General features: G+C 38.8%; 1 protein-coding gene across 1 annotated transcript in view; it reads right to left on the bottom strand.

Moving 5' to 3' along the window:
- Positions 1–4,472: 4,472 nt before the first annotated feature.
- ptchd4 (patched domain containing 4) overlaps positions 4,473–13,051 on the bottom strand; it is a 79,883-nt gene continuing 71,304 nt past the window's right edge. The window contains exon 3 of the mRNA XM_030128731.1: positions 4,473–10,836. Coding sequence (XP_029984591.1) covers positions 9,155–10,836 — 1,682 coding nt within the window. The 3' untranslated portion in view covers positions 4,473–9,154. The remainder of the gene's footprint in view (positions 10,837–13,051) is intronic.

A 13,051-nucleotide genomic window follows, 5' to 3' on the forward strand; every position in this document is an offset into this window, starting at 1 on the left:
AGTAACAACATATGTGGATGTTTTTGTGAGTATTGTGAGAAAGGCAGTAAGAATGAACAGCACTTAAATTGAAATTGCACAGTATTGTAAAAGCAACAAATGACAATTACCCTCAGACTGGATATGCCACCGTTTGCCACATTTCACAACATCATCTGTTCACAGTTTTTCTTCAGTTAACATGTCCTCCAAATTGACATCATAACATAAGAAAAATACTTTACCTTAAACTTAACAGCATCTATACTGAAAGTGAGAAAAAAAAAACATACGTAAGGCAATGCCACTGGCTGTATGAAGAGCAGACTTTTGAGCTACCAGGCGCTTACAGCACTTTAAAAAGGGATACCACTTAGCTTAAAACAACACTTATATTATCTTTAGTAGGGCTGGGTATCATGGCCAATTTCCATAATCGATTTGATTTCGATTCATAAGGTTCTGAATCGATTAATCACGATTCGATTTGATCCAATATCAATTTAATTCAGTATTAATTGATTGATTCAGATTAACTTAGTGATACCAAAGTACAAATTTGAGTTGTAACGCGATTATTTGACTACTGCAGCCATGCAACACATCAATAATGGTGTCAATATTGATATTAGAAAGGAAATACATATGACATTTCAGCAGTAAATAGCTGAATCTGCTCTTAAAATTATGAACAAGACAGAAACATTGCCATGTTTCTACAGTGGCTCAGAACGGACTTCTTTGTCATCTTTGTTCTGTCTTATGGCTGGTGGCTTCTACTCACTGAGGGGACGGGGGGTTGTGCTCCGTGATTGTTGGTAGGAGCGGGGTAGCGTTGCGGTCGGACATTGTCGCTTTACTACTCTTCTAACTCCATACTCAGCCATAGGTGATAGTATGGATCCAAGTTAATATTCCAAGAACAACCGCTTCTGCGACTTGCCTTAGAGAACCTCCGGGCGGCCAGTTCCTTCACACTGTGGGTTTGAGTTTGAGGCCGGGAGGACCTACAGCAGAGGGGTTTTCCCCACCTTTCCTCCACACCAGAGCCATCGCGAGAGCCAGAGCCGTCACGAGCAAACCCAGGAGTTTGCAAGACGGAGCCAGCCGCGCTTCCGTGTACTCCCGGTCCTGATCTGAAAAATTGATCTCATCCGCTATTAATCAATTACGCAACATTAAAATGATTGATTTGATTGATCTAAGATCGATCAAGTCGATTTTTTTACCCAGCCCTAATCTTTAGCCTGCTAGTTGTAGTCAACATTCTGTAAAGTGACTTGAAATTAAAGAACCTGTCATGCCCTTACTTGAGGGCCAAATTACACTGTGTTCTATAAACATTTTGTCCATTATTTCCACCCATTTGCTCATTGTGATATAGTCAGTAACTGCTCGTGGCTAAGTTTAGCTAATATTGCTAGCTACGTCATAAGCTCTGTGACTATTTCTCTAATACATGTTATAATAATAATATAATGTAATAAGTGAGTTAATCCTTGTGGTTCCCTCTGCTTAAGAAAATTTTACCAGCTTTAACTTGACAATTCAACATTTGAGTTGTCACTTCACTTGAAGGTTCCTTTACACTGTGTTCTTTCAATATTTTATCTGTATGTTGCTATATTGCACACGTTTGCTCACTTTGGTGTTTATAATGCCGCGTTTCCACTATGTGGAACCGGCTTGACTCGGCTCGGCTCAGGTACCAGGTCCTATTCTTGGAGACTGTTTCCATTACATTCCATTACTACCGACTTTACAGTACCTGGACGTCATAGCGATGCGGCGCATTAATTCTGTGTTGTCTGCTCAGAGAGCTGCTGATAAACTCGCTTGTTGTGTTTTGCTCTATCAAGCTAATGCTGAATTTTTACATCTGAATCTCTTGGACAAACCATGGTGTAGTTTTTCGGGCTGTCATCATGAGGATTAACCTACCGCTATATTTACTGTAAACTTCCGCATCTGTTTTTTGTAAAACGGCGGGTCACAGAGACAACTCTCTGACCAATCAGTGGTCTGCAGTATTTACATGTCATGTTTTAGTATCTGGTCCCCAGTCTTGGAACCTTGGCGGAGGTGATACCAAAAAAGTAGTAACAGATACCAGATTCCAGGTCCTCTTTCGTAATGGAAATGCAAAAAGGGTGAGTTGAGTCGAGCCGGTACCACGTAGTGGAAACACAGCATAAGTAGATGCTCATGGCTACGTGTAGCTAATAATGGCTAACTACTTAATCACCTCTGTGACTTTATTAAAACTGAGAAAGGAGTTAGTATTTTGTCCTTCTGGTTGCCTAAAAATTTTAGGAAATAATTTTATTGCCTTTAACTTAACAATTTTAGTACATATTTTTCAACTGGAAACCTGCTGGAGAGACCTTATTGAAGGTCCTTTTATGCTATAATCTTTTGTTCCTGAAGGTTATAACATGCTCCGCAAGAACACAGAAATTTGTTCTCTCTCCCAGGGCTGCAAGAAAAGAATGGTGTCTTTTCTTTTTCTTACAGCCCTGGTTCGGGAGTTCTTACAGCTTGTTCTCATCACATTTTCTGGGCAGAACTTTTTTTTCGTGCGGTGTCCATGCGATTGGTCATAAATTTCAAGTGGGTGTGGTTGGTGCAGAAAAGTAGAGGACTTCCTAGGAATTCTGCACTTCAGTTACATTTAGCTAATATGTGCTGGCTAACTTGGCAGTCCTTTGAGTTTATCTGCTGTTGAAATGAGGAGTAAAACCATGAAGTCAATATTTTGTTTCTCTGCCTCCTCTTCTCAAAGTCTTGTTTATGTTTTTGTTTCCTCCGCCAAGGAGGTTATGTTTTTGCCAGGGTTTGTTTGTTTGTTTGTCTGTTTGTTTGTTTGTTTGTCTGTCGGTTAGTGTGCAACATAACTCAAAAAGTTATGGACAGATTTGGATGAAATTTTCAGGGTTTGTTGGAAATGGGATAAGGAAGAAATGATTAAATTTTGGTGGTGATCGGGGGTGGGGGGGCCCACGGGGGGGCACTGATCAGCCTTGGCGGAGGTCTGCGCTCTCCGAGTGCTTCTAGTTTTTTAATAAGATCTGCAAAATGTGTCAAGTAAACACACAAGTAAATAACAGGCTGAGACTTAGTAGGTAAATACGCAAGAGCTTTTGCTAGCCAGAAGCTAAATTACATTACAGAAATTTTAGGAGGCTTGAAGTGTATTCATGGTAAACATAGAAACTCATCTACTTGCAGTGTTTAATTCATAGGGTTAGGGTTAGGGACCTTTTTTGTTTACTTGCATGATCAGTTCACGCTGAGAGGAGACATTTAAGCAGAAGTACTATGTAAAATCAAGTTAGAAGTTAAAAGGTAAGTGGTGCTGACATTCAAGCTATGCTGTAGTACAGTTTGTATTTGTGCATAGTTTCCTGTTGTAGTTTTCATTTGAGATTGTCTTGCTGAACAAAACATTTGAGTATTATACACTTTTGTTAGCCAATGAGATTGGTCATCCCATAATGTACAAGCAAAACAAATTTTTTGTTGAATGAACCAGGGTGACGTGTTATCCTACAAAAATACATCATCCCTAGGTTTTTGCATTTAATTTTGATCTGTAATTGTCACATTTGGCTTCAAAGGTTTGTCACACCATAGTTTTCCATTTTGAAATGCTCTAAATACATGGAAAAAATACATTTTTAATTTGTAAATTTTTCAGTATATTGTCTACTAAACCATAAACAAATATTATTAAATAATTAAAACGGTACGGTGGTATGAACAGACTGGATTTAGTCGATGTACAGCCTGCATTGTTAAACTGAGTGGTATCCCCTTTTAAGACACAGTATATAAGGCTCAGACTTTGGCAAAATCAAACCTTCCAGAATCTTCCAAACAGACAGCTTTAGTACAAAGAACATTCTCAATAGAACAACATCTAAACATCATTATAGTTCGCTTGGTTCTCTTGTTTAGGTCACACAAGTCTATAAAAATCATATTTTGTAGAGCATCTCTCAGATAGTCACATATTGGAAGACCATCATACACACATTGCCTTTTGACAGCAATGCAAACTTATTGATACTGCCATTAGGTCAAAGGAATAATTCACTACATGGAACAATAGATAAGATTACTGGACCACTTCTAACTGAGCTCATCTGCCTCAGATCAACACTGAAACTTAAAAAATGCTGATCTACATGGTTTTAAGTGACAGGTTTTGACGAATGGTGATATATTTTTGCGGCATAGTTAGTCGACATAAGAAAGACGACTTACAATAAAACAGTAATTTATCCTCTGAGGCTGGGGTTGAAACAGTTTTGCGATGCAGATTATTCAACAAGAGAAATGTGATTGCATAATTTTATTGCCCTGTAGTGTGGGAATATTGTGCTGTGTCCCTGTTGTACAAACTGAAATGTGCTGGTGCATGGTCAATGGACTCTGTGAGAGTAACAGTACACTCATCCACCTACCCAAACTTAATTTTTTTTAAATTTTTTTATTAATTAATTATGATTTAGCATTTTTTAATATCATGCTTTGTACTTCGAATGTGTAAAAAAATATTCTGATACAACCTAGTTTGAAGCCTGTCTGTTATATGAATAGTTTAGCTGCAATATCACAGTATCACATACAGCATATTGAGTTATAATACCCCTTTAGCATAAGGATATACTAGAACACACCATATAGCAGGAGCTTATAGAATGGATCCCCTGATTTGTAATGATGTAATGAGATTTGTATATGTAAATGTGCTATACCTAAAGCCGTTCAATCAGCTGTAACAAATTTATTTCTTAGAGGTGAACGCATTTAAAGGTGTTAAATGAACTTCAAATATGCTGTTCCAAAGAAATACATGACGGAATACATAATTAACCTTATAGAGCACTATTAATTTTCTTTAAGAGTATAGGACATCTCATCAAATTCATTTCTGGAACATATTGCCTTTTTTCAAGCTGGATTTTCATCAAAACTAGTCTAAAGTTACTGTATTTTTGCGTTAAAAATCTTACATTATTACATGCTGTTTTGAAATCTGTTGGTAAGATTGAATGTGTCCTCATAGAAGAATATTGTAGTACTATTCTAATAATGTCTAATAGCTCTATTGTAATACACAGTAGCCTAATCAGACAGCATTCAGCATTTGGGAATGATGCTAGCAATAAGAAAGCTAAAAAGTGTTGAATTTGGTGAGTTTACAGAGTTGTCTAGGCAGCTACAGTAAGAAGACACCAGTAATGTGTAGAATGTACAATGATGCTAAATACTGAAGTACTTGGTATAATGACAGGCCTGCCCTATAGGAAAATTGTAATAGGTACATTTCACGACAAAAATAGAAGATTTTGTTAATATTCTGCACATTTCTAATCTCTTTCTTTTTTGTTTGTTAAAAATTATCATTACAAAGCTTGACAGACTTGTTTAAAAGGGCTGTTCAATAATGAATGCTTCCTATAAATGTGAGGACCAGAGAGTGATTATACAGGAGTCAAGACACACAAACAAACAATAAAAATGTGGGCCACAATTTCCCTTTTTAAAATGTGAATCATCAACAGACATTGACACTGCAGTGTGCAAGGAATAAGATCTAGTATACTGGTAACATTCCACTGTTTATTACTGGCCTACTGTGTTCAACTTTTTTACCCCATTTTTATTCTTTTTCTTAGGAAAATTCTGCCATTTAAAAATTTTTCTATAGTATATTTTTTCTTAGAAAATATAGAAAAAGAGATATTTACAAGTATTTTACACATGGAATATCGTCTGGCTTTTGTTTGGGAACAGATATGACTCATTTTTGTTCTTTTGCAGCACATGATGTTACAGAATATGCATTTGAACAACAAACAAAAGTTACTACAGCGTTGCCAAAAATGAAAAAAATACGCAGACTTCATACATAGAAATTAAATACATGCATACATACAATACAGTGCCATGCAAACACAGTCCGTTTTGGGAAGTAAATAATTTAAGATTTGCATTTCTTTCCTGTTATTCAAACATTTCATGCCTTCTTACTATACATACATGACATGGCTTTTACATAATGTGAGCCACAAAGACGCTGCAGGGAACCGCTCGCCACAATACTTCATTTCTAAGTAGGGCAACGTCTGGTTGATCAAAGGTTGTTATCAGTGACAATTCAACACTAGAGATTTTGTCTGTTGTGTGTTCACTGATATTAATTGACACAAAAAGTGTTTTTGTAAATGTTTTGTTACCCCAGGTGTCTGATTAGCTGCGTCCTGTGTGTGAGAGGCATTCTTATTCTCAGTGGCAGCAAAAAGACACAAGACAGCAGTATCCCCTCAGCGACAGCCCCCGCTAGAAGCCGCCCATTTCCCTAACAAGGTATCGACTGGTCTGCAATCGGCCACATATGCATTCCAGAGGTCAGTGTTAGATTGGTATCTGTCCAGGATGCCGACCTTGAGTGTGTTTGTTTTGAGACTGCGAGAGAGATTCCTATCTGGCCTTGGCAGACATAGATAATACTGTTTACCCTCAGGGGAGATGGGGCGGCCATTTTGGACTTCAAAAACTTAATATTGAAAGGGGTAATCATGGAGAAGAAATGTTATTGGGATGGATGTGTTTGAATGCAAAATATACTTTGTTTCAATGTGCATAAGGAGCTACAGGCCAACTGGTTGCAGAAATAGTCTGCACTTTTACTTACAGATGTTATTCCCGAAAGAGAGCCGAAGTTCTGATGTCACTTCTGGACTACTATTTTGTTTTGGTCAGTTATGTTTTTCAGCAAAAACAGTACAAGAATGCTTCTCTAGTTTCTCTAGAATTGACTAGTTTTAAGGTGAAGACTCTATATAAAAATGGACAGTGACAGTCTTCTAAAAGTACATGGTGGTCACCCTCTTTTGTTATTTTTATTTTGAAATTATTGGATATCTTTAAATGGGTGCTTGACAGTTGTAATGAACAACTGATCATGAAGTTTATGAAACGTGACCACACTCCAACAAGGTGCTTAGACATGGTGTCCTCATGTCTATACGACGTAGACTCTGGTTCCACGTTTCATTACAAATGCAACATGGCAGTTACCATCACAGTGAATGTGCGAGTCGTCAACCATCTTTATATACAACCTGCAGGTATTGTTAGAATCTGAAGCCTTGATGACTTTAATAATGTTGAACATCTAATCTATTAGCATTATAAAACCTGTTCCTACAATAGCCACCACTTATTTTGATGTAAATTTCAGGTGTCGCATTTGAAGTGAATGGAAACCTCATAAATTTCACAGCCATTTTATGCTCACATGAGGTGTTATTGAGTTTGCATTCTTAGAATTATTAAACGGTTAATACAAAAGCTCAGTTTTAAATCCCATTGTCTTGTTACCATTAAGTGTGAAAACCTAGTTGGTGGCAGCAACAGCGACCTGTGGAATGATGAATCCAAAATTAATGCTTAGTTATTCTGTTTATTACTGCCATGTTCCAATGACATGGCAGTGGCAAATGTACCTCAGACACATACACACACAGGCAGCAAATTTAAACTTTCGCCATTCCCAACAATTTTTGGCCAAAAGTGTATATTGTAATGTTGTAGTAAATAGTGATGTCTACATTCAATCACCATTTGCTGAGCACCTGTGAAGTATGATTTTAATATTCGTCCTACTTTTTAAAGTTTAGTTGTGTTTCACTCACCTCTAAGCGAAATATATAGATCTTTCACTACTACAGGTATTGTCTAGCTAATTAACCACTTGTTTTCCTGCACAAGTATATCCTAGTTTTTTGACTGTGGTGACTGCATGCCAGTTTTTCAGTTACCTTTGTTAAAGTCCAGGCATTCATTTGAACTTCGACTCTCTATCAGGTTTTGATTCAGAGCCAGTGTACCTAACAGGAAGTATCTCATTGCTCAATTTAAAGCCCACATCATTATCTGTTCCAAACACTGAATCACACTAAGTAGCAGTCATTCAGATTATCTCAAATAATTCATGGTTGATTTAAAAGACATTTGAAGTCACTTTGAAGAAAAAATAAATACAAACAAACAAACAAACAAACAAACAAAAAACTGTACACTATTTGGCACCACTCATCAAATTACTGAGACAGATCAGTTGAAGCTAACATTGAATCACATTCAAGCCTTCCAGTTACCAATGCCGTTCATAGACATTCATACTCTCACAGAAACTCTCCACTTATTCATAGTAACATACTAGTGTGCACTATTTCAAGCCTTGGAAACACTCTTTACTTTTGGTTTTACTGGTCTGGTGCAAAGTCAGTTGAGGATTTCCTGAAGTCATGCTGTAAGAATCTGGCTCACTGTCTTTTCAAAGACTGCTATAGGACAGTCGCTTATCTAACACTGCAGCCCACTGCAGTTCCCTTTCCTATTGCCTAAGACCTCGTATGACCTCAGAAATTTTTGCCTCCCGCTTGATCAAACTTTTGACAGTTTTATTCACACAATGCAATGTGCAAGTAATTCTTCATAATGGATGCAGTGTATGCCATCTGCCCATTTCTGCTCATTGACTATTATTAATGTCACAGGAGAGCATGCAGTGTGCTATCGGTCCAGAGTTTCTCTCTTCCCCAAAATTTTTGGTTTGGTTTCTTTTATGTTTTCAATGTAAATGATAAAGTATAAGGAGTAAAGTGTGTGCATCCTCTGCACAATTTTCAATTTATTGACTTTTATATAACTGCTTTCACCAACTGCATGAGCATCCTTGGCTTTAGAGACTGCTATATTCCTCTCACTTCCTTTGAGACAGGATCTGCAGGAGATGAACTTGTTGCAAGTTAAATTAACTAATATATGTTTAAAATCTACTTGTATTTAGTGAACATAAGTTCTGGTAGTAAACTTGTTGTTATATACCAAATAGTTGGGAAAGAGCTTCAGAACCATGAGCATGTTGCAATTTGTGCAAATGAGATACACTGTCCAGACTGAAGGACTGAATGACTGACCAGTGGGGCTATGCTCTACTCTGGCCAGCTTAGCTGCTATTGGTTGGGAGAGACGAGTGCCCACCACACAGGGGACATCTCAGACTTCCCGGCACTGTGAGAGATGCCTCACCACTGAAGAGCACCTCTCATCCACCAATGAATGGGCACCGGCTGATTCTCACTGCTGAAATTACTGCTCAGACATTTGTCACATGATCAGGATTCTCCCTAACCTCAATGCACTCTATCTCCTCCCTTTCTCTTTCCCTTTCCCTTTCCCGCTCCCTTTCCCTCTCCCGCTCTTTCCGCTTGGCCCGTTTCTTTTTCTTGTGTCTCTTTTTGGACGGCGGGAAGAAGGTTAGGAAGACGGGTAGAATGACGAAGCAGTGCAGCACAGTGCAGCCCGCAGTGAGGAGGGAGCACTTGAACAGTGTGTAGGTCAGATTGGAAGGCACAAACACCAGGGGCATAATCCCAATCACAAAGCAGGATGTGTTCTGCAGGATGGCTGCCCCGTGCTCCTCCAGTGCCAACTTGATGCACTGCGTCCTAGTGTGCTCGGTAGCTAGCACAAAAGTGTACAGATGCGGTGCACAGTGATCCATGGCGAAGTTAAGGGTATAAATAAGGCACAGGATTGAGATGCTGTCCATGCCAACATTCCAGAGGGTCATCAAACCCAAGACACCCAGCTCGACGGATGTTACTGTCAGGATGAGCCAGAAATTTCCCAGAGGGTTGATGACCAGGAAGAAAGTGAGGATGAGGATAGTGAGCACACTGAAGCCTGAGGTCAGAATGGGAGAGATGACAGAGGAACTGTAGCGGTCCATGAACACAAACGTGGGATTGAAGGCAATGAACTTGATGCTGTTGATCAACATCAATGGGCGAAGCTTTTCCAAAAGCTCAACAACCTCCTCACGTTTCTTCTCTGTGGTTCGTGCCACTAAGTACATGCGTGAGGCAATAATGTCATACTCGTTGGTCTCACGGTTCTTGGAGAATATGATGTCCTCAGTGAAGTGCTGGTACTCCTGGCTGCGCAGAAAGGAGCCCTTGAGGATAGTGATGAAGTCGCTTTTGGTTGATGCGCTCACATTCACCACCCGCAGGTAGTGGAAAAAGTTGTCCATCCAGGAGATCTTGTTGAAGCCATGACTCAGAGTCTTTAGGTGCTCTTGCACTGTTGAGTTCCAGTATTCAATGGGTTCATAAATATAAAACCCAATCACAGGACTGTAGTTACTGAAGTATTTCTGTTGGGTCAGAGCATACGAAACACTCGGAGAATTACTCGCAAGCAGGTTCACAATATTGGATCCGTCACTAATTTGTAAACATCCCATGAATGAAAAAGATGCATAAATGAGATACAGAATGACAACAAAAGGCTTAACATAGGTGTTGGTAATCCATTCTGTGTAATGCTCACGCAGGAAGTGCTGGATGAAGTGGTTCTGGTAAGGGACACTGTCATGGTGTGTGGATAAGTCATGGCCGTCACTCATCATGGTTTTAAACCATGTGGGCTGGCGGTCGAGATACTCCACTGATGGGATTTTACAACAGAAAACACTGTGGTAGCGGTTCTGCTCCAGTTGCCCAGCAAAAACCAGGCATGAGCCGTAGAAAGAGAAAACATAGAAGTAGTTGACTAGAATGGCGACGCACATGCTCTGGCAGAAGATTTTCACTGACTCGATGTTAGTAAAAGGGCTAGCTCCCATGCCAAAGGTGATGATGTAGAGTGAGCTGGTCATGGTGTAGCACACCATCACGTCAGCAAAGGCATCTGCCACCCGTTCCTTAAAGGGGAGGTTTTCCCTCGTTCTCCTCCACCCTGCCAGCAGCTCAAACACCCCTTTGGTCCCATGACCTAGAAGAAAAGAGAGAGAACTCAGTGGTTGCATTTGTTATGGTGGGCAGTGTGTAGTTGCACATTCTAAATTGTGACCCTTACACACAACCAAAGGCATCCATTCAGTTTCATAACAATCACACAGAAAAGGTGTTTTAAAATAATCAGTATAATTTCTTTGAAAAAATAATCAATTTACAGTTCATTGCTACTAGATATGATCTCATTTGCAAAGTACAGTAGACCATTCAAGTGCTGTTATCCAATTAATTTCTTATCCATAAAAATCGAATAAAACTCCAAGGCACACTCTTAAACAATTAAATACCTTCAATATCATCATGACATAGTCATATTAAACCCAATCAACAAACTTCAATGTGTTTCACAATCAAGACTCTGCCAGTAGTCACGCAGATCACAGAGAGTACATGGCTCTAATAGAAATATTCCACTGATGAAAATCTTCCACTTCAACACAGTGATATGGTGTGTAAACATTCAAAAATTCCAGCAGATGGAGTTATTTTGACCTGCAGAACAAATCAAAGAATGCTATAGTGAAAATAAACAATAGGAACAAATGTTTATAAAAGGACGGTGAAATCTCAGTCCTTAAGGGCACTTAATAAACCACTGGTTTTTGGACATAACCACGTTTCTTGGGCATTCTGGTGAGTGTGGCTATGTATCAGTTATCAGATCTCATAAACTTGATTAATACTGGACTAAGTATGCTATCCTTCTCAAGAATACACCAGTTCCAGTTTGGACTCCTTTTTTTCTGTCTATGTACTATATATTGCAACAAAAAACACTATTTTGTCATGTTTCTTTCTTCTTTAATTATTTTTGACTGTCCAGGTGTCTGGATCTAGGATATGCTGTTTTTATACAGCCATTCCAGAAAGCATGACACTATTTTTCTTTTGTTTTGGCTCCTTTTTCTGGTCAAAGATTCTTGTTGAAATGCACATTTTCTTTGAGCCTGGGATTGAAGCTCCTGGGATGTAAAAGGGGTGTATTTTACAAAGCGCACCCCAAACAAAGTCATTTTGAGTCCAGAAGGCTGCTACTTAAGAATTTTTAATCCTTTATCATCATGCTTTTTCATGGAATTCTAACTTTATACAAAAGTTCCTTGCGCTTTCACTTAGGATTCTGGATATGATTATATCAGAAGACATAAATGTTTATATTTCATTTGAAAGGGGACAACAAAGGCTGCATGTTCAAAGCTCATAACTCTTTCTGGACTACATTATATGGACAATATGTTCACATTAATGGCTTGTAATTGCAAACCTATTCCAATATGATTTAAACACTAAGATCTGATACACAATAAACCAGCTGCAACATACGTTTTAACTGAGTGCATCAAATAAAACTCAAGGGCATCCCAGGGAGAGATGCACCAGTATCAGTGTTGGGTATCGGTCAAATACTGAGCGTGTGTGCTAATACTTGTACTTGTAAAAGTGCTCTGATACAAACACACTGATACCACTTGATGGCGGCGTGATGTTCACCTCAGTGCAGCAGGTAGTACTGAAGAGGAACGAGGAGTAATGTTAGCAGTGTGGAGATTTTTCAAAATAAACAACAGTGGCAAAAGTAACGGGGACTGCAAGTTACGTTAAAGACACAGATGGATATGTGTGGAGCCTACTGTCCGTCCTCTGCGTACATTCCATATGTAATTCTGTCTGTTTTCTGGGAGCCTATGGATGCACACCCAGAGCAATATAAAGATCATCATATTATCTTATAAGGCTCTGTGCATACCCAGATGGAGAAACAGTACCACCAGGAACCATGGAGGTAGCGGATCTTTTCACAGAGTGACTGTGTGAGTTAGTGAGAAACTACTGACATATTTATGACAACTATCCTCATCAATATCAACATTAGCATCCACATTAATATTACCTCCTCTGTCATTGCCATGTTTGTTATTACTGACTTTCTTCTTCTCAAAAAACGTTACTCTTCATCTTGGTATTTGGCAAGTATGGCTAATTACGAGCGGCGCCCTCTGGTGGATTGATTGAGAAAGGCTCATTCCAATGCATTAAATGTCAGTAGCAGCACTTTGTTACAGTCAAACTAATGACAATGACAATAAAGCACATTTTCAAAAGTAACTAAGAACTGTAATGGTATTATTGAGTACTCGTATTGGTACTCAGTATCTGCAAGTAATCAAATGTAAGTACTTGTACTCGGTCTG

This window comes from Sphaeramia orbicularis, chromosome 24 (genome assembly GCF_902148855.1).
Source record: "Sphaeramia orbicularis chromosome 24, fSphaOr1.1, whole genome shotgun sequence".
In the NCBI taxonomy this organism is placed as follows: Eukaryota; Metazoa; Chordata; class Actinopteri; order Kurtiformes; family Apogonidae; genus Sphaeramia; species Sphaeramia orbicularis.